This window comes from Aythya marila, assembly GCF_965140915.1.
Source record: "Aythya marila genome assembly, chromosome: 7".
Taxonomy (NCBI): domain Eukaryota; kingdom Metazoa; phylum Chordata; class Aves; order Anseriformes; family Anatidae; genus Aythya; species Aythya marila.
Window position 1 is genome coordinate 37,198,523 of NC_139048.1, and position 21,103 is coordinate 37,219,625.

The 21,103-nt window shown below is 40.0% G+C and overlaps 1 protein-coding gene across 1 annotated transcript in view; it reads right to left on the reverse strand.

The window, feature by feature from the left end:
* Nucleotides 1–12,912: 12,912 nt before the first annotated feature.
* Nucleotides 12,913–21,103, reverse strand: part of GRID1 (glutamate ionotropic receptor delta type subunit 1) — a gene marked incomplete at its 5' end in the record, with an annotated part of 538,355 nt that continues 530,164 nt past the window's right edge. The window contains one exon of the mRNA XM_082765290.1: nt 12,913–13,514. Coding sequence (XP_082621416.1) covers nt 13,086–13,514 — 429 coding nt within the window. The 3' untranslated portion in view covers nt 12,913–13,085. The remainder of the gene's footprint in view (nt 13,515–21,103) is intronic.

Here is a 21,103-nt window from a genome sequence, read left to right on the forward strand (position 1 = left end):
GCTTTAGCTTCCAGAGCACTGCACTGGGATAAGGAGAAGGCAGCAGCTGTGAACTGCTTCCAGCTGGATTAAAATCTGCATCAGACCAAGTTGCAGATGAGGCTTTAACTCCTTACCCTGGCCAGGACAGCGAGGTACAGAAGTTAAGTTACAGAGATGGCACTTTTTTTCCTTTGGAGTGGGAGATTATCCCCATCTCCATCATCAACCTTTACAGCAAGGTTAGACACAGCTAAAATGTTTAAACTCAAGAATTTGGTGGCTTCAGTATGCAAGAAAGACAATGCTGTATAGGATAATTTCTGATATTCTGGAATGAACTGGGCATTACATTTAACTAGAAATGTTTTTTCTTCAATCAGAAACATTGCTTTTTTGGCAGAGTCAGAGAGCTTTGAACAAGAGGCATCACTAGAAAAAAGACACTTAATTTGTCTCATAAAAATCCTTCACAAAAACATTTTGCCTATAAATTGTAATAAAGGTATTACCCTAAAAACACTTAAAAATAGAATGTCAATGAAGAACATAATGGAAGGATCTAGACACTTCATTGGTGTGAACAGCTGAAGAGTTTGCAAGATACAGAAAGCAGGAAGGGGAAAAGAGTTTAAAATCCAAGCAGCTTAAGAAGGACAGCAAAAATAAAAATAAATCCCAGTCTGCTCAAGTTTTCAACATCTGACAAAAGTTCCTCCATAAGACAACCAGCAAGTGACAGCAGGGCAGCATGCCACTTGCTTTGCCTCAGTACCCTTGGCCACTCTCAAATCAGCAGCACAAAGCGATGGGAGGTTCAGATCCCAGATGGAAAACCACAGGGACAGGAAAGGGTCATTGCCTCGTCTGCTCCTTATGGGGACCTCCATCCAGCACTACAACATGACAGAATCACTGAAGCCATAAGATGCGTTTTCTCCACAGCCAGACCGATCTTTACCTCAGAAAAAGTGCGCAACCCAAGCTTTCGGACTTGGGCTCAGGATCCAAAGACCACCCTGGGGACAGCCCACAGAACTGCTCTTCCCCTGGGCTCCAGCCCTTCCTGTGTGTTCATCTGGTCTCTCTGGGACAGGAGCCACTACAGCCTGCTGCAGGAGCTGTGTAACCAGGCTGACACATTTATACAGCTGCTCACCATGAACAGCAGCAGCGCCCAGGTGGTTGTGTCCCAGGCACACAACCACCCACCCACCCCCGCCACCATTTTGTTTGCAGGCAGCTCAGGACAGCCAGTATTAGTGTACCAAAACCATCTGGTCCTGCCTGGCCAAGTAACAAGTAGTAGCAAGCAACACCTGTGTGAAGTAGATTTATGTCTATGACAAGCTGACTGAAAAAATTCAGTGTGTCACTTGAGAAAAGACATGTGGCAAAGTATCACCACGCTCTCAAACAGAGCAGCTCTGAGTGACAGGCCACGATTATATCCTTGCAGATGAGAGCACAGAGGAGAAAAAGAAACAAAAAACACCTCACAAAACCACCAGCTAAGGTGTGAGCTGGTGATACGTTTGGCCCCAAACCAGAAGCTGTCCTTTGAACCAACCAAGGCAGGGGCTGTATGGGGTGGCAGCTGCCTACGGCCCCTGCAGGACCAGGCCCAGCCCTCCTCCTGCACCACAGGCACCAGGCAGGGCCTCAGGGGCAGCGTCCCTTCATCCCTCAACCCCCAGCCTCCGGGGCTGCAATAGCTGGGCAAGACAACAGGTCCTTGCTCTTCTCTAGTCCCCTCCTCCCAAATTATCACTTATAGCTAGGTTTATACAAGAACAAGTATGTAGGTGGGGATGAGCAGTGGGGGCACAAAAACCCTGCTCTCTTCTAACAAGCCAAAAAGGTTAGAAAAAAAAAAAAAAACACAAAAACCATCATCTCCAACTTATTCTCCTTTAGAAAGTCAGAAAGGTTGATCCAGTTGACATAACAAAGGCACACGTTCAAAAATACTTTAAAGCTGTTCCTCAAAAGCGCTTCTTAGTGAAACTCTGTTGTTAAAAGAAATCTTCAGATTAAGAATGGATTTATCTTTTAACAATTTCTCTTTATATTCAATGAAAAGACAAACTGAAAAAGTGGAAACAATTGGTCAGTTTTCAGAGGACATGCATTCCAAGAAGAAAACATTTGTCAGAAAGCTAAGAAAAAGCTCTTGGTTCTTTTCTTTGAGTAGGAAATGGAAGATACCCATTCTGGAGGTTCAGAGAAAAAGAGCTGAGTCCTTTATGTATGAGGGAAGCAAAGATTCATCTCAAATGAGCAAGATTATTTTTTTTGAGAGGGAAATTTATATCAAATATACCATCAAGGTTTTGATCATTTTTTGTGAAAAGAAGAAATGTTTACTCCTATATGGCAGTATAACTCTCAATTAAACTCCACCAAGATGTGTCAGAACACTTTCAAATACATCTATATTTTAATAATGGTTCAGTGATATATCAATTATTATGTACCAATAATCCAATTAAAAATACACTCTGGATAAACAATCTGGCCCAACTCCAAACCTGCATACTATTTAAATAAGCTAATGGAAACATTAGGTGCCAGGCTGCATATTTTGTTTTCTAATGAAGGTAATATTTAGCTGACACAGAACCAATTAAAATGTAAAAGCCAAACAATTAAAAAGGTCAAAACTAAAACTCAAGCATTTCACACATGCCAATTGAGCTACCCAGTATGAAACAAATTGACTCATGCAAAAAAGATGGCGTTTTACCACACATGTACTTGCTAACAGAGGCCTGTACCAGGTTTGTGCCTTAATTCACATTTCATAACTGCATACAATGAGTTCTTAAAATAAATATCCAAAATTAGAGCAGTTAGGTTGTGAATGGCAGATGAAGATTCACCTTATCCTTCTCTCCTCAGAAGACGACAGAGGCTCCACATCCATGAATGCTTCGGTACTCGGCCTTTTGCAGAAAACGCGCAGTTTCCGGTACCCCAGCACAATTGTCTCCTGTAATCTACAGGGACAAAGAGAGGTTCACAGTGCCTAAACCAGAGAGGTTGCTTAGCATCAGGCTGTGAAAAACATCAGGTGTAGAGGCAGGAGATAGGAGTTGGACCACAAATACACCTCCGATGGGTGCAGGCCCAAGCTGAAAGCAAGGAGGCCCAGGCCTCTGCTCAGGCACTCCCCAGGTTCTGGCCCCATGCTCAGTTTGCCAGTGGTGTTTTAAAATAAAGCGTACCACATGGTGTCCGAGAAGATGACTTCAAGACAGCAGCTGCTGCTTCATTTTCTTCTCCCCATCCCTATGGAGCTGGACAACTTAATTTACTACTTCATCCAGCCCCATCACCACACAGTACACAAGGGCAAGCACGTACCTTGCTGCTGGAGTGGGCTGTGGTGAGAGGCACGAGGGGGAAATACAGAAGTTTGGCCAGTGCAGCAACTAAGACCAACAGTCACAAGGATAAAGTAAGTTGAGCTGAGAAATAGAGCCTTCATCTTCTTGCTGGTGATTATTTTAATGTGAAATTTAATACATTGCATCCAAGAGAGAAAGCTCCAAATTCCTACTAAATTCCCAGACACAGTAATCTGGAATTTTAAGAAGTTTTTACTTTTCATTGTCAGATGACTTTTTTCCTCAATTTCTCTCAACTTTGGCTGCATGAGCGTATATCAGCTAGCAAGCAAATAGCCTGAGTTAGTTCGTAACATACAGACGAATCCAGTGGAGGAAATATCCTTTAACATGAGCCACATCAAATGCAGAATGACACGCTCCTTTAGGAAAGGAAAAGCTTTCATTCATGCACACAATCCCAAAAGGAGAAGCAAGGAGTAATTAAAAAGTAGTGTTAGAACTCGTATCTGCAAGTGGGACTGTTTAAATATATAAGAAAGACATGAGGGAAAAAAAAATCTCAGGAGGAAAAAAAAAATAGGTAAAAATCTCATCTTTCTGGGGCAGCAATTTGCAGCTCCAGAAAAGTCTTCCACACAATAATGTCATTATCACCTGCAACCTCCGTAAGGCTTCCTACAAGTCAGAAGCAAACACAGTACATCACCACATCAGAATGAGTGAAATGCTTCTTCACTACTGCGTTTTTTCTTCTCCCTTTTTTTTTAAAAAAAAAAAAGTTCTTTTTCAGAAACCTGATAAAATTACTACTTGTGATGCACATCAAAGATTAGTTGAGCCTTAGGATGACATAACTAGCTACCATGTGATATATCATATGTTGTGGAAGTTATCCTTATTTATGCCAGCCACAGAAATAGGACAGTTTTTAGTTCTCTGAGAAGTGCGTGGATAAATCATAGTCTGTTCCAACTCACGGATGACACTGGGAAATAAAAGATTCTGCTATACAGCAAGTAACTCCCGGATATTAAGGCTGAGACCTCAGGACCACCTCTTTTGGAGCACTGTTATTATTCATCTTACCAAAAACACATCCCCACCAAGAAAATAAAAGACTACCACAACAACAACAAAAAAACAAAAACACAAGAACACACACATCCCAACCCCCCCACACAGCATGCAGCACTGCAGCCTTAAAGATAAAGATGCAAAGACAAGGGAGAAACATTGCACATTTTATCTCTTTCTTTCTCAGAAAATAGATGTTTTGAAAATGTTACAGCAAAAATGAAAACCCAGCTGGAGAGAACCAAAATTTTTAATTTTAAGGTTTCCAGATGGGAAGAAGGACCATGTTTTGTGCTCAATTCCTCAAAAGTGCTTTCAGTTTCTCAGTCATTCACCTAGCCATGATAATTGTGTTTTTAAAATCATTGCACTTTGTATATCTGATAGTTGCAATATAGAAAACAAGATGAATATTCCTTCCTACTCCCATTGCAAGAGTTAACACTGCCTTTGAGTTTACACACTAAGAAATATAATCTCATTTAAAAATGCATATTTATTCAGATAGGGAATACTGTATGAATTATTGAACCAAATTAACCTAAGAAAAAAATACAAATATCATCAGCATTAATAGAATATAAGCAGTATTTGCTTGCAGTTTAATGGTATCTGCATTGATAGCCCTTGAAACGTTCTTTCTCTATATATTTATACACACAACATTAATAGTGAAGTAATATCTTATTTACAGTGCTGAACAACTTCCTTTTAGTGTTTTGTTGTTTTTTTTTTTTTTCTTTTTTGAACACTTGAACTTTTCATAGGACTTAGAGTTTGAGCCCTACGAGAACAGGTGTCTAGTAAAAGGCCAGCATAAGTAAACAAAGAATTTGAAGATTTTTTTCTTATGGGATCAAGTTAAACTTCCTTACACACGTCAAGACCTTGACCAGGTTACCAATTATAAGATGGCCTTGCTGTAGCAAGCAATTATTTAAGGTATATTTTGATGGTATGCATTAGATGCTTCAATGAACATGGAAAGCCAAACATTTCACCCTTATGTGCCTTTGTGAACAGCACTTTTATTCCTTGTGTAAGACAATAACAGCCTAAGACAAAGTGGAAAGCCAAAACACCAGTTTCCAAACTGATCGAAGTTTAAAAAAAGGTCTTCCACAAATATTAGGGTATGGACTTGAATTAATCATCCAAAATACAGAAACAGCTTTGAAATCTCAATCCATACATTGGAAGCAACACGCACAAAATAACAGTGAGCTGACTTGACTTTAATCAGGGACTATCAAAGGGTTTCAGTGGAGTTAAGCCTACAAGACCCATTGAAACTGAAGAGTTGCAAGAATTCAAATGTTTCAGGCCCAATCATAGCATGATTCCCTACTTCCCTACCCTCCCACCCCTCCTTCTAGTCTGTCAGAATACTTGAACTATTTTTTTCCAGTCCTTGAAAAAACAAAGAGTGACATCTAAACATAATCAACACATGCCATTGCTCACTCAAATGACTTAATAAGCCCATCAAAAGTAAAGCCAGGTGAGTAATGGTAATTATTTCCAATTAATTACTTCAAATCAAAAGCAAAATTAAATTTTAATGTTTGTTTCTAAGTGTGAATACCTTCAATTTGCCACTCACTCAATAGTCATCTCAACTTCTTCTACTAGTATAATACTGACCAGCCATGTTAAACACAATCTTAAGCATTTCCCAACAAATGGAACTACTTATCCTCATTCCTAATGCAAGTTTTGATGAAAAATGAACTAAAAAATAAAAATAAATCTGATCACTATATTCCTGTGGGGAGGAAGGGAAGGAAGAAGCCTCCAGAAACATCAGAAACTTTAGAGGAAGATTTTTTTCCTCAATACATTGTTCTGTTACCTGCTCATCAAGTGCCACATACACAGAAGCTTTGCCTTTGAGAAAATAAACACTTTTTGCGAGAAAAAAAGCTAGTTTTCCCCCTTAGGCTTTACAGAGATATAAAAGAGTTGTTCCTTTTGTCTAACTTCTGCTCTTAACACCTGTTACAACAGCTTAAGGTCATCAGAAAGCCCAAGCTGCCCCTGCTGCCCCAGTGGGTGCCAGGGCACAGCCTGCTGCTGTAACACTGCATCTCACCGCACACCTGGTAAAACAAAAACCTGAGATCTTAGCTCAAAATTCAGCTGTGCAATTTTTGGCCAGGGAAACCACACCTTGTAGCTTGCTCTACGTACACCGGGTTTGCAAGCCAGGGTCAGTGCACAACAGTCAAGGTTTGTATCCTCCATCAGGGCCATCTCCTTCCCCTCGCTGTTCATGCTGATGCTCCTGCTGATGCTCAAGCCTGCCTCTTGCAAACAGAAGCTGCCTCCACCCAGGCCTGGAAGCTTTTGCTGCTCTCCCTGCCTTCAGGAGGAGAGCATTCTGCTTCCGCAGTCCTCCCCAAATGGGGAGAAGGGCTTCCTCTGAAGAGCCACGCAAGTAGAGGGATTAAGAGATAAAGAATAATTCAATTGATAGCTTAATTTAACACTTTACTTTTCACATGCTTTCACTATCTGCTGTTTGATTCCTTGATTTAAGATTTAATATACTTTTTGTGGCACTTAATACTGTGGAACTAAGCAGGCTTTCTAGGCCCTTGGTTATGACTTGCTGAGCTGTTTAACAATCAGGTTAAAATTGTTTTCTTGCTGAAAAATATATAAGCCTGTGATCTCTCTTCCTCCCAGATTCACCTGCATGTTTGTATGCTCTTTTGTTCTTATAGTTGCAACCCTCACCTGAAACTTTCCTGTACTCTAATGAGCCACTTAGAAAATAATTCCATCAGAAAACAAATGCCTTTTTTGAGAAAAAAAAAAAAAGAAAAGACAAAGTTGGAATACAGAAACTCTCAAAGTTATTTCCTTTTACGGAAGAGCAGCACTGCAGACTTCAGAAGCAGACTGATAATCAGCTAAAACTGTTTTAAAACCCCTGGTTCCATATCTCTTCACATACAGCTTCTACAGCACTACAACAAAACAAAAAGAAAAGGCAGATTCTTCACCTTGGGAACAACTGGGGACCATGTTGTGCAAAGAGCCATGGCTTTGCACTTGGAAACTATTCAGATTATTTCTGCAACATAGCCGCTTATAGTGTATTATTAATCAGAAACTACCTTCTATCCCAGCCAGGCATCCAAGGAGTTGAACCTTTGATAGAACACACAAATACTTTTTTTGCCCTTTTTTGTTTGAGTTTCTTCCCAGCCCTACAACTTCCCGTATCTGTGCCTATCTATGATTGTGAGGACTTATTCACCCTCCAACACACAAAATTACACCGAGACAAAAACAGTTAGAAATCTTGATAAATTCTTAAAGCTACAGAGCTTTACTGGAGCAACAACAAAACTGAACAGCTACTGAAATACTACAGATCTTCCAATAAGACTTACAAGAAAAACAAAAAGAGACAGGACACCATTTTTTATGGTAGCACCCCTTTGCAACATCAGATGAAGTTATTACCATTAACTGAGCCCAAAACAAGCCAAGTGATAACCTTTTAAAGAGGAGAGGAGGCATTTAAGTAGTATGTTGTAACTGTACAGTTTTAAAAATGAATTAAAAATCCATCCATGAATCTTGACATTCAACTTGAAAAAGAATAAGTAAAAAACAGAAAAAAAGAAAAGAACAAAGCCCCACACATTACTTTCATCTGCATCAGTCACCTCATAAGCTTGGAGAGGCCACGTTGCTGCACTCGCTGCTCCCCTCCAACACAAGTCTTAGCAAAGCAGCCCCCTTCTCCCAAGAAGCACATACACTTAGCACACACCCCAAACCCGGGGAACTGGAGGCCTGTGGGTAGCCTGGCGGGGCTGATTTCCCCCAGCTGCAGCCAAAGCTGGGACCAACCAGCAACCAGCCCACGCCTGGCTCAGGTGTGCACCGCTCATCAAAGCTGATCCTCCCCACCTGAGTGAGAGCCCAGCCAAAAAACCTGGTACCACCAAGCAAATAATTCCAGCTCTTAAATAATATAACAAGTGTTTCTGGTAGAACAAATGCTGCTTTTATTCGTTTCCTAAAAGTTAAGAAAATAATAGTTATCTGAGGCAACTGCTTGTATGATGGAATCTCTGCTTCTGATACAGCAATATAGCTTTGCTAGACATTTAAGATAGATGGGTTGTAACCACCCTTTCCTCCCTCCCCCTTCACCACACGGTCGTTGTTACCTTATATTTTGCTTCTCTTCACAGTTTTCTTCTACCTTTTTCCCAGGGTTGCAAAAGGACGTAGATTCTCTGGGAAATTTCCAACAGGGTTGCCCAAACGTGTTGCATTTAGGTCTATGTCATTATCTAGCTGTTCACAACATAAGTTTCAGTCAGCAAAGTAAAATAAAACAAAATATAAAGGTCTGAACACTGTGATTGTTGTGACCATCTTGGTAACCTGATTTCCTTTGAAAGGGAGGCTCTGTTTTCCACCAAGCCAACAGTTTTTCACCTTTCTTAGAGGAGATGTATACCTAAACTTGATCAGGTTTTAAGAAAAAAATTGTTCTATAAGCTATTTTGGCTTACAATTCAAATTCAAAATTAATTCCTCAAATTCAAAATTAATTCCTCTTTTGGTTTCATTTTTGAGACTCAAAAAAAGGTCCCAGAACTGGCACCGAATACAAGATTATGGGAAGTAGTGCTTGGAAACCCAATATTAAGAGCCAAATCCTTGTCTATTGAGATCCAGCCTGGTCGGTCCTTTCACTGGAGGGTTTCTGACTTACACATGAAAGAACCCAGGTTTACATGCTTTATTCTATCAGCAGACTAAGAGAAAGTGAGTTGTTTTGCTGAGCCCTCATCTACAGCACAGCAGTGGCAGGTTACCAAAGCACGGCAGGTGTTGGGAGTTTCACTTTGCAAGACAAGTATCGCACACGTGTAGTTGTAACTCAGCATTAAAATGTTCTATCAGGCTTCAACTCTGAAATTAAAAAAGTACAGTTACTATTTTTCCATTGCAGTAGAATAAACATGGTGTACTGCTATGAAATAAAGCAATGCATCTGTTAGGTTGCAAGCAGATTGCAAGCAAATAGAAGAAACTGAGTCACATTTTTGTATGAAAATAAAGTCATTTCTAAGCTAATGGATAAATAGAACAAGATGCACTACAAGTGCTCTGCCACAGATGTCACTTTCACAGAAGTTCATCAGCAACAAAAGGAAGGTATAGGCACTCAATATTCGTTTCATATACAGCCACGTTTGCAATGTAAACATCCTTGAGGATCTGGGATATTTGGGATTAGGCATTATTCATCTGTTTACGTGTGCACCCTCAGAGGGAAGTTCTGCTTGAAACTAAGGGCACAGCTTGGGCTTCAGAGTTTTCAGGAATTTCTGCAATTATTCTGCTTGCCAGCTATTAACAGTGAAGGGTCAGAACTGCAGGTGGTGTAAGCAAGCACAGCTCTGTGAGGGCTCTGAGCTTATGCTCATTTACATCACATGGAAATTATATTTCTCACTTCATCTGTGAATAACTGCGCATGTATATATATATGCGAGAGTGTGTGGTGAATACATATTATATAGAAAGTGAATGCTTTGATCTGTCAAAATAAAGATATAAATATAAAACAGGAGACAGAATATGGAAATCATACATTCTGCATTTACTTTGAAAACTGAAAATTATGGGAAAGAAACACTGTTTATGTTCAAGGAGAACCTGGTGATTTGCTTAAACAATCTAAAAGCAAACCACCATCACATGAAAGATTTAACAGCTTTCTGCCATGGTTGACAGGCCCAAGCTATGACTTGCTAACTTTTATATAAACAAATAATTACTAGGCAGTGTCAGAGCCATCATGGATTGTGACTTTTACAGTATAGACCCTGGTGCAGCAAAGCACTTTAAACAGTTAACTTTAAGCAACTGAATAGTCCTAGGGAGATTGGCGAGCTCACTCATCTGCTTAAAATTAGCCATATATTTAGTATGAGACCTGCATTTAACTCCATCAGTAATCAGCAAAGCACTACAGCCCTCGCATAAAGCAGCCATGTTCTGTAGGGCTGCCTTACACACAGACTTAAATACTTTTCCGAATGAGGACCATGTGGTTTGGTGCTGCAAGATTCTGATCGTTTTAGATGTAATCCTGAAGGGCGTTTAAACAGGCAATTCACAGTCTATGCATAAAAAACAGTAGGATCCAGCATCATTTTAAAAGTTAAACCACGCTTCCAAACTTTACAGCACATGGTAAGACTGAGCTGGGAGGAGAATACTGAATATGGAGAATGTTAAAGTTAATCCCCCAAATATACTGTATTCACAATTTATTCCACAAATGCAGTTCAGTTTAAATTATTCAGCACTGTGGTTTAGACTAGAACATGAAAAGGACCTAATGTATTTTGTGGAAGCAATGACTTCTCAGCAAAGCAGTTTCAGCCCCCTGCTCTGTGCTTTACAGGGAAAGCATAAGGGATCATCTTGGGCAGCCCCAGACGAGTTTGTTTCCTACAACATGGGCACAGAGCCAGCAGCACTGGCCACACTGCTGTGCACCAGCAACTCACCATGGATCCTCGCTGTCCAGAAGGGAGGATGTGTCTGGGTGGTCACTTTGTTGGCCGAGCAAGCTGCTCACCCCTCCACACCCTGTGGCCAGAGGGTTATAAGGATAATAAGAGGGAAAAGTATGACAAAAGAGGAAGGAAAAAAATCCCAAGCTTGTGCAGGCCAAGTGTCTAAATAAGATAAACCTAGTCAGCTGACTAGAGCATTACTAATTTTTAATTAGTTTGAAGCAAATAGTGCAATTTGTGCCAGGCTGCAAAATCGTGCTGTCTTCATGAGGAACTGACCTGACAAATTAATCCCTGCAAGAGTCCTCTTTCTGGAAGCTCACCATCAATAGTCCTCATTTAAACAGTATGCTGAGTATGCTCTTCCATTAGGCTGCTTTTATATCCCACTTTAATTTTTCTTCCTTACCGCTTGAACTGTAGATGTAAAAATTTGGGGACTTTTATCATCTCATAAATATACCTGTTGAGTAATTATGCAAATCAAATTAGGAGCAATCAATGGAATGTTTACTTATCCAAAAGCCTGACCTAGATTGTCTACTGACTTTCTGGGGATGTAAATGCATTTTTACCTCTGTTCAAACACGATCTTTCACCTTAATGTAGGCAGTGATTTTGCTGCACCGAGATCTACAGCCTTTTCCAAATAGCGATGTTCTAATAAAGTGGTGAAATCCAGCTACAGAGGAAAATTGCAACATAGCTATAGGAATATTTTTGAGAAGATACTGAATTATCCCAATTCTGAATGAAAAGCAACTGATGGTCCATTAGCAACAGTGGGTGAGGAGGGGACACATTAGAACTACTATTTGGGAAGGAAACAATGTGTTTTGGTTTTAATTTTTTTTTTTTTTTTGTCATATGAAATTGCACTAGTAATATTTGCAGAATGAGACATTAAATTAGCTATATATGTTGCTTTATCTTTGTCCTTTGATTTGACAAAAAAAAAAAAAAAAAGCATTTTAGAGCCATTTCTACAAACATTATAGACATGGCCATTAGAATGTTTCTCTTTATAAAATCAACAGAAAAACAAACAAACAAAAAAAACAAACAAACAAACAAACAAAAACAGAGCTGTGCTTGTAGTCATGAGGATAGCCTTATAATTCAGGGATATGACTTCAACAGTGAGCATCACATCCATTTTGCAGCAAATTCCTTAAAAATCTCAAAGAAAGGAATGGCACCAGAGGGCACAGTCGCTGCAGTGCCGTTATCTCCTGCCTGCCCAAGCTCTCCCTTCTCTCAATCCTGTCAACCACTGGTTACTCCCCTTTTTCATTCGTGTATATAAGACACACACATACACGCACAAAAAAAGAAAAAAAAAAAATCAGCTTTTTCATAACAGCTTTACCCATAACCTGAAACCTGCTACTTATCAAAGCATTTATATATATAATATACATATGCTATATGACATATATATTATATATATAAAAAACATGAAAGATCAAATAAAAACAGCCCCACAGCACAGTAAACATATAAACACACAACTCAATAATCTGTGCTTAAACTTGGGAACCACGTGGAAGCTTAAGTCCTTGTTAGAAGGCAAAAGTTCATCTTTTGTTGGGTTTTAGTTTTAATTCAAATTTAAAATATTTGTTTCTGTTATGCTAGTACCAGCTGTTAAACTCTCCGAGTGAATTGCCATCAAGAGGGTTTTGGGGAAAGGAGAGGTCTGAGCACAGTGAACTTTTCTGGCAAGAAATGGATTTTTTTTTTTTTTTTTTTTTTGCTCTGAAAACAAAAAGAACAGGAAGGATATGCTGAAATCCTCAGGGAAAAAAAAAAAAATGGCCCTCAGTCCCAGTAACTGGTCTTCTTTGGCACTTGAGAACGATCACAAGTAGTTTGCCTTTTTATTCATATAGAACAAAATTTACAAAGTCATTCATACATTTTTGTTTGTTTTTTTTTTTTCTTTTGTTTTTTACTGACTTCGAAAATTGGGAATATTCAAAATACACTTTTACCCCACTTCATTCTTTCATTATTTACATGTATATACAAGAAAAATGTAAGAGTTTCTTTTTTGTTTGTTTGTTTTAAATTTTGTATTAAAAAGCTCTGCTGGTTGTGTTACTGTTTGTTTTCATCAAATGGATGTTCCATGAGAGGGCTCCATTGCTTCTGGAATGACTCCCCCTGGCACAGACTGAAATGACATTGGGATCGGGGTTTTCACGGGACTCTGACGAAATAGTCCTCCATTTGGCGACCTGTGTTTACACTGTATGGAGGGCATGGTGGCTGAGCTGCTCAGGGGCAGCGGCAGGTTGCTGCCAGAGGCAGCTGTGAGTGTCCTGCTGGCACCATGAGTTGTCTGTTCTGGTAAAAAGGTGGTGACAGAAAGTTGTGTGTTCTGGTATTCGCGTACCGGCTCCAGGGTCTGAGCTGGCTGCATGCCACCGATCTCCAGGGCTGAGATTTCGATGGACGCCGGAGAGATCTGCTTGTGGGCTATGTCCTCATCGATTAAACTGTTCATGCGTCTATGGACCTGCTCCAGGTTCACTTCTTTATCCTAGTGAGGAAGAGACCAGAACAATCAGTTCAGACACAAGTACCTTTCACGTCTGCCCCCCTGTCCACCCCGTGTGTGATAGGAGCTGCTGGTTACTCATTAGATCGCTTCGATTTCATCTGTGCCTGTGCAACTCCTCAAAGTCTGCCCAATGTCTCCAGCTGAGAAACGCACGCTGAAGAAAACACCAGCTCAATCTCAACCTGCAAAACCCACTGATGTTCTCAATGCCATCCTCCCTGGAGGTAAAATGACTTCTCTGGTTCAGCCAACAGGAGCTGGCAGCAGGGACCAGCACATCCCACAAGCCCTTAGCTCACTTTGCACAAGCCCAGGATAAAAGCCTCGGGGAGGCGAACAAGCGAGCCAGAGAGCAGCCTGCTGCTTTGTAACCCCAGGGCAGCTCAGTGCTCCTCTAGCTGCAGTGCACTTTGTAAGGATTACAGCAGTGTGACACCGTGCACAGCCTATCTGGCTCCTGGGTATTTGCTTCTTATGCCAAAAACTATTGGCCAGGGGTTGTGGTGGTGAAGAAGTCCTCCCTTCCCAGCAGGGAGCCCCGTGTCACCTACCTGGCAAGGACCATGGACCTCCTGGAAGGGCACTGAGATGGAGACCTACTCTGGGAGCCCTGAGGAGGGGAGTGCTCAGCTGTGTGACTGACAACAAGCTGTCATTCTGACACCTCATCTGGTACAAGTTTAGGTCTGTGGTCAGTGCTTTGGAAAGCAATGCTGGCCTTCAGAAAATGCATTGCTATCCTCAGAGAATGAGTCACCTAACGCTCCCAGAGAGGTCTCCTCAAGGGACTTTCGGCACCACTTGCCAAACATTTTAGCTTCCAGGAGGAAACATGGCCAAAGAAATTGTCTTTAAAACTTGAAGCAGCAAAGACCTACAGCTGCTGTTTATCTCTTCAGTGTGGTATGCAGGAAGCCCAAAATGGAAAGCAACAAAACTGGCAGGGTAAAGTCACCCACCTGGGATGCTGTTATGACTGAATTTTAATGGCTAGCAGTGCATTGCAAATAAAAAGGTATTATATCATTTCTCTATATTTCATAAAGCACAGCTGTGATCTGCAGTTGTAGTTATTTGATGCAACATACGGCAGAGTAGCAGCAAAGCGTCCATAAAAGCCCAACAGACCTGGAACTGGAGGCATCCCTTGCTCTGACAAACTGCAGTGGGCAGCCAGCAAAATCCCAGGCTAGGAAATGGGACTACCCGAAACTTTTCTGTTCCAGTAATCCCCGATTGCCAACAGGTCTACATAGTCCTAGCTGCTTAAACCCAATACTAGTAGCCTTAAAGATGCTCCTGTTCATGCCGAAAGCTAGGCTCTGGGAACAGAACAGTCTGCTGTATCAGTGCCAGCCACTCCTCATGACCTTCTACTGCTGCCTTTCAGGTGGGGCACAGCAGATTACACTGTTATTCCAGTGTCACCCACTGCTTTGCAACTTTGCCTTCACCCTTAAATTGACAATTGAATCAGCTCCAAAGCCCTTGATTCCAGCCAATAACAAATACAACAAATACAGATTTGATTCTCGCCTTGTGGTTTAAAACCACTTCTACGTTACTCAGGAGCCATTGGATTTGTTGATCTCTGCTTGGATTTAGAACTGAATTAGCATTACATGATGATGAACCCAATCCTCTGTCCTCAGCTTTGGCTAAATCCCCATTGATTTCAAGTGGAGTACAATTGTTCAACAATTACAAGGCTGAGCAGCAGTTTTCACTTCCCTTCTTAATCAGTGGAATGAGGGTTCCTGTTTCATTTCCATAAAAAAATCACTAAACTCCCTGTGTGGCTCCCCAGAACGTTGGCGATATTATCTGCCTCACCAGAGGAACACATACAGACTGTATTTTTTTAATGCTGCTTTTTCAGCAAAATCCTCTAATCAAATGATTTTGAATGAGGCAAAATCAATGGCAAATAAATAAATAAATAAAAACTTTTGTGGCAGAAAGGGCCTAGACAATACTTGAGTAGAGAGATGGTATGGCTGCGTTAAAGTCCTTTTTACCAACCTGGCATGTCAGGCTCCTTATTCTATAAGTTAGATAATGCACTAAGCTGACAGTAATGCAGAAGCTCCTTCATAAACTCCGTAGCTAGGTAAATTAAGGGTTTGTGGTATACTGGCCAGAGCATTACATGGATTTCATTATAGATTTTATGCATCTCTACTTCTTGAAGTAAAACTGTGGACTGGGGGCAAGAGTAGGAAGTGTTCTTACATTATCCCCAGCTGAGACTAAGGGCTCGACCTCCGTGGGCAAGTTCATTTTTGTGCAGCATCTCACCAGGTACTTTTGTGTTTTCTTTATCTGTCTGTCAACAAAAGCCTGCGGCAAAGTCCTGCTTATCTGCAAAGTTTGGCTGTCGCAGTGTCTGATGACATCTGTGTCTAAGGAAGCTAACTCTCAGAAGCCCGTCATAAGGTGCTTCTTCAGGTCCTCTGTACTACACTTCCTTTTCTCAGAAATGCTGCTCACTTTGATTTAGACTCCTAGGTTTGCACTCCAGTTATCTGGGACCCATTTTCTTGCCAATCTGCTACTACAAGAAAAGAAAAAGTAGAGAATTCAGGTTGGAACTGCACAAATACTAGAGGAACAAATTTTCCTAAATAAGACTTTGGAGAAATGTTCATGACTCATTTGCATTTTTATGAGCTTTTACCAAATACTAATGCTTTCTTCAGATCATTTTGAGTGAAAATATACATCAACATTTTATTGGTATTTGTATTTTTTGATGGCAAGGATATCCTCAGTGCATTCCATCCTGCTTTGCTATTGGAACAGAAGTAATGTGACTGGGATAACTAGCCAAGCCAGGGGGAATGGTGCAGCTCCAGTACTTGCAACACGCAGTTATCAGCTGTTGGCCGAGGAAAAACACGTTAGTGAATGAAGTGCACTTTTGGAGCATACTTTTTGGAGCATCTGTGCACAATATCTCATAAAATTCAAAGAATTAATCCTTGTTATATATTTAGCTTAGCTCTTTTGAGATATAAAGAGCCACAGATGAGATCCTCTTTATAGACATCTCCTGCTTCAGACCAGAGAGGTTATTAATTTTCACACTATTTGGAAGTGTCCCTCTGTTAGCCTAACAGAGTTACCCTCCCTTCCTCTCTACGCAGTCTAGCCCAGAAATGGAATTGCTCAGAAATGGTGCATTTGCAGTTTTGCAGTTGCATAGCATTTCACAATATAAACATAAGTTTATACAATTGAAACACAGACATCACTTTTAATCTACTACAGAACACCTCATAAATTAAGTAGAGAAGTAAATGCTGGGGCTTATTTTTTAGGAAGTAGGTAGGGGTAGAGATTTCATTTGCCTACTTCTAACTCTATTCAGCACGAAGGACAACTTTCTGGCCTTATTAAGATCAGGGAAAAAAAAAATACAAAGGCTTCCAAGAGCCCAGAAGTTCACATTATTCCTTCTTTCTGTTACTAAAATAAAATGTTTTTAAAGGTTAAGGAAAACAACTCTGTCTCTGAGGAATAATAAAAACACATTTTAAAGGTTCTTCCATTTTTCTTTGTCTTATTAGATGAAGAGCAGCTAAATAACAAAATGTCAAGCTTGGTATGAAACTGTCTTAATGTTGAGAGAATGATTTTTCAAAAAGTAAAGATTAGAAACACCTGAAAAGATTAGTTTGTCCTTGCATAATTGAAGACTGCCTTGAATCCTAGGATTTCCAGAATGGAAGGTGTTCTGATAGCTTAATTTGACAAGTGAAGCTTGCAGAGTTTGTAAATTCTGTAAATCTCATCTTTTTCCTTTATTGGTCTCCTGGAAAATTCAATAATAAAACATATGCTACAGAAAAGTAACAAGATAAACAAAAAGGGTTAAGAGTTAATAACGCCAAACAAATAAATCTAAAAAGTTAAGACATTCTGCTCTTTTGCCGATTCAGTATTACCCCTTACTTTAGTTCTATAATTCTTATTAAAAATGAGCCATTTGTTATAACCTTAAAACCCTTAGTTAGCTGTTTTTTTTTTTGTTTTGTTTTTGTTTTTTGTTTTTGTTTTTTTTTTTGTTTGTTTTGTTTTTTTCCTAAAGCTTTGTCATCTTAATTGTGAAATGGTAATGTAGCATTGCAAAAGATCCCAAACTTTCTCATGCTGCAACTGTTCTCATCAACTGTTGCATCTCTGTGGCAAAATTAAGGAATTGAAATTTTTAAATCAGTATAAATTTGCACATTGAGGCTTGGAGCTAGGGAATGGCAGAGGTACCGGATCCGGCAGCTGGAAGGGAAAAGCTGGAGCCACCAAGGAGGTTTGTGTGCTGGTTTTCCAGCGCAGAGCCTTCCCTGTGTCTGGGGCCGTCACTTCAGTGTCTGGGGCAGGCACATTACTGAGGGTTTCTTTTCTCTCTCTCTCTCTCTATTTTCTTTCTTTCTTTTTTTTTTTTTTTTTTACTTAATATGCAAAACTTAGTTAATATTATAAATATGTCACCTCTCTGATGTTTCATGCCAATTTAACGTCACTTTTCATACATAGTTATTGGATAAGTGTATATGGTTCTGTTGCCAAAAGGAGATCAAATATTTTTCCTTTGCTGCCTTCATAATTCTATTTTCAATATTAATGTTATGCTACAAATAGATCAGCTGAAGAAGTTAATCAGTGAAATGAAGAAAAAAATATCACGTGTAAGGAAAATGAATTATAAACACAGGCTTATCCTTCTCCAGCTTAAGGAAAACAGCTACCCAAACATTGCTTCTGGTCAGGAAATTATCTTATTCATAAATACCAATTTAAATGCCATTCTTCCCAATGGGTTTGAGTTCCATAAGGGCAAATGAAGGGCATGTTTCTGATACATCCTAAGCACTTGATCCTGAGCGACAGGTTCAATGGTCTATGACTGACAGCAGGAGCACACTGTGGCACGCATCTGCATGGATTTGAAGGATGCTTACCTGAATTATCTAACAACAACTAGCTCTGCACAACAGTGACTTCAAGAAACTGTGATTCCCTATTAGAGCTAACTAAGTTTGACTTTATCGTGCAGAGAGAAATTATGGCGAGATAAAAAAGCTGATAGGATGACTTAAAGTGTAATCACTGTATTTTCTATTTTATTTTCTGTGACTTCTGACAGTGGGCTCTGAGAAAAGTGCGTGGGCAGTCAGATTAAAATAACATGAAACTACTTGGGAGATTTGGAGTCAGTTAACCTCAAATTCTAGAGATTACAAGTTGATGAAGTCGTTTCAGTAGGGCCAAATGCAGAATGGATAGCTAGAGAAATTGAATGCTAGAACTATTCCAAAACTGTGATGAACCATGTCTGCACCCCACACACGCAGACTAGAGGATAAGTATAAGACTGATGATCCTGACTCTAAATATCAAGCACAGATGCACACACAAAAATAAAAATAAAAAAGTAGCCAACATGGGCAGGCAGGCACATACATGGAGGGACAACCATGAATGTGCTGATACCTCCCGGTCAGATGCAGATAACTGTGCCAAATATTAAAAAAGCCTGTTAATGCAGTTCTTAATAAGGCTCGGGAGATATGGTGAAAATAATGCTTGAGATCTTTTAGAGCAATATAGTCTTAATCACCAATTACAGAGCATTTCTGTTTTGTTTGGTTGTTTCTGTCCTGGGTGACAATATGAAGGATAATCTTTCAGTGAGTGGATGAAACCAAAGCAAGAGAGAAATGTTAACAATGAGTTTTCATTCTGTGAAAGAACTATTTTAGAAAATTAGGCAATTTTGTAAATAGGACTGGGGTTCAAAAGTTGAGTCAAGCCCCAGCCTCAGACAGACATCCCCTCTTGTGACCTTGGCCAGGTCAGAGGCCAGTCCCTTTCCCATCCATGTAGCAACACCTCTTAACCCATATGCATACGTGGAAGACACAAGCATCAGTGGTCACGAGAGACAGAATGATGGAAGGCACACATGTACCCAGCTACGCAGGAAGGAAGTTTCTGGGACACTTCCATGAACAGACAGGCAAACTGCATAACTGAAAAACAAAGCAGAGAAATAAAAGCAAAACAGGGAGGTTTCCCCACTCAGGTGCCCACCGGCTATTCTCTCAGCTCAGGATGGAAACTGACAGCTCCACCCAGCTCCCAGCCCCTGTCTGGTGTGGTTCAGACATCACTGACTCAAACATTTAGCATGTTAAAGAGAAATGAAGAGGCTGCAGATCCCTATTTGTTTAAGAAAAGACTTATTTTTAAATGCTGTATTCACAGAGGGTCATTATCACTGCTTTCAGCTGCAACTACTGTATATGTAGAACTGCAATTTTATTTTTTTCCGTGAGATTGCGACAAAGTGGCAAAACCAGACATAACTGGCTTGCTCAGGAAGAAAAAGCAGTGAAGATATAAGTAATAAATGTGCTGCAAAACAATGAAAACCCAGTATGGTGTTATATAACACAAAGAGCCCCTTTTTAATACAAATCTTTTTGCCATAGTCATTATTTTTCGAGATTCTGCAGTCGACAATGCAGTGAAATGCAGACAGATGTGCAAACAGATGCAGCGATGATGTATGTTTGCTGTCATTAATTTAACACAGGCAACTGACCTAGTCAAACAGCACTTAATGTTACATAAAATTTGCAGAGTGGTTTCTGAGTGTACTCTGCTAGATGCTGGTTTGACCATAACAATATCTTACGAGAAATAAGTACAGATGCGCCTCAAGAGTCTACTTGAAGGCCTACTTTTATAAATAAGCCCAATTCTGCAATCAAGCTTCTGGTGGAAACAATACCATGTATTTTAAATAAGCAATTAAGTAAGCTATCATCCATAAAACAGCTGTTAGAAGAATGTATTGAGACCGACACTGGTTGAGGTCCAGTAGACTGTTATCCAATTGAAAGAAGAAAATAAATGAGTTTTGCAAAATATTAATTTCAATTGATGTGTAATCACCTTCAATGAAATAAAACTTCATTAAAAACTATGTAGAAGAGGTGCTCTCCTCCACCAGAGAGCAGAAATTCTATTACGAAGAGACAGCAATATTCTTTCCCTGTGTGAAACCTGAAAAAAATAAATTAAGGAATACTACAAAGATGATGTAAATGTGATAGAAAAATCCTTCAGATACACTGCCAAATTTCACTCCCACCTTCCCACAGCCAAAAAATACCTATAATTGGTAAAATTAAGCTATTAACAAAAAGCCAAAGACCAATAAAGTGGCAGTGACTCGCTACAGAACTGCTGTTGCAGCAAGGAGTTTCATGAAGTAGCACACATCTTCCCACACTCACCTTGTCCCCCTTGCTCAGGGCAGCTTCATTTAACCTGCAGCCACATCTAGCCAGGGAACTAATTCTGAAGATTGTTATGACTGTCCCATAGTCTGGGCCTGTACGCTTTGGCCAGGAGGGGAGTAAGTTCCCCACCAGGCCACCAAAGCACATGATGCACACCAATTTAAACTAGCTGAACATCTGAACATCTTTTTTTTTCTTTTCTTTTTTTTTTTTTTTTTCTTCCTCTTCAACTGCAACCTCATTATACAGCACAGTGTG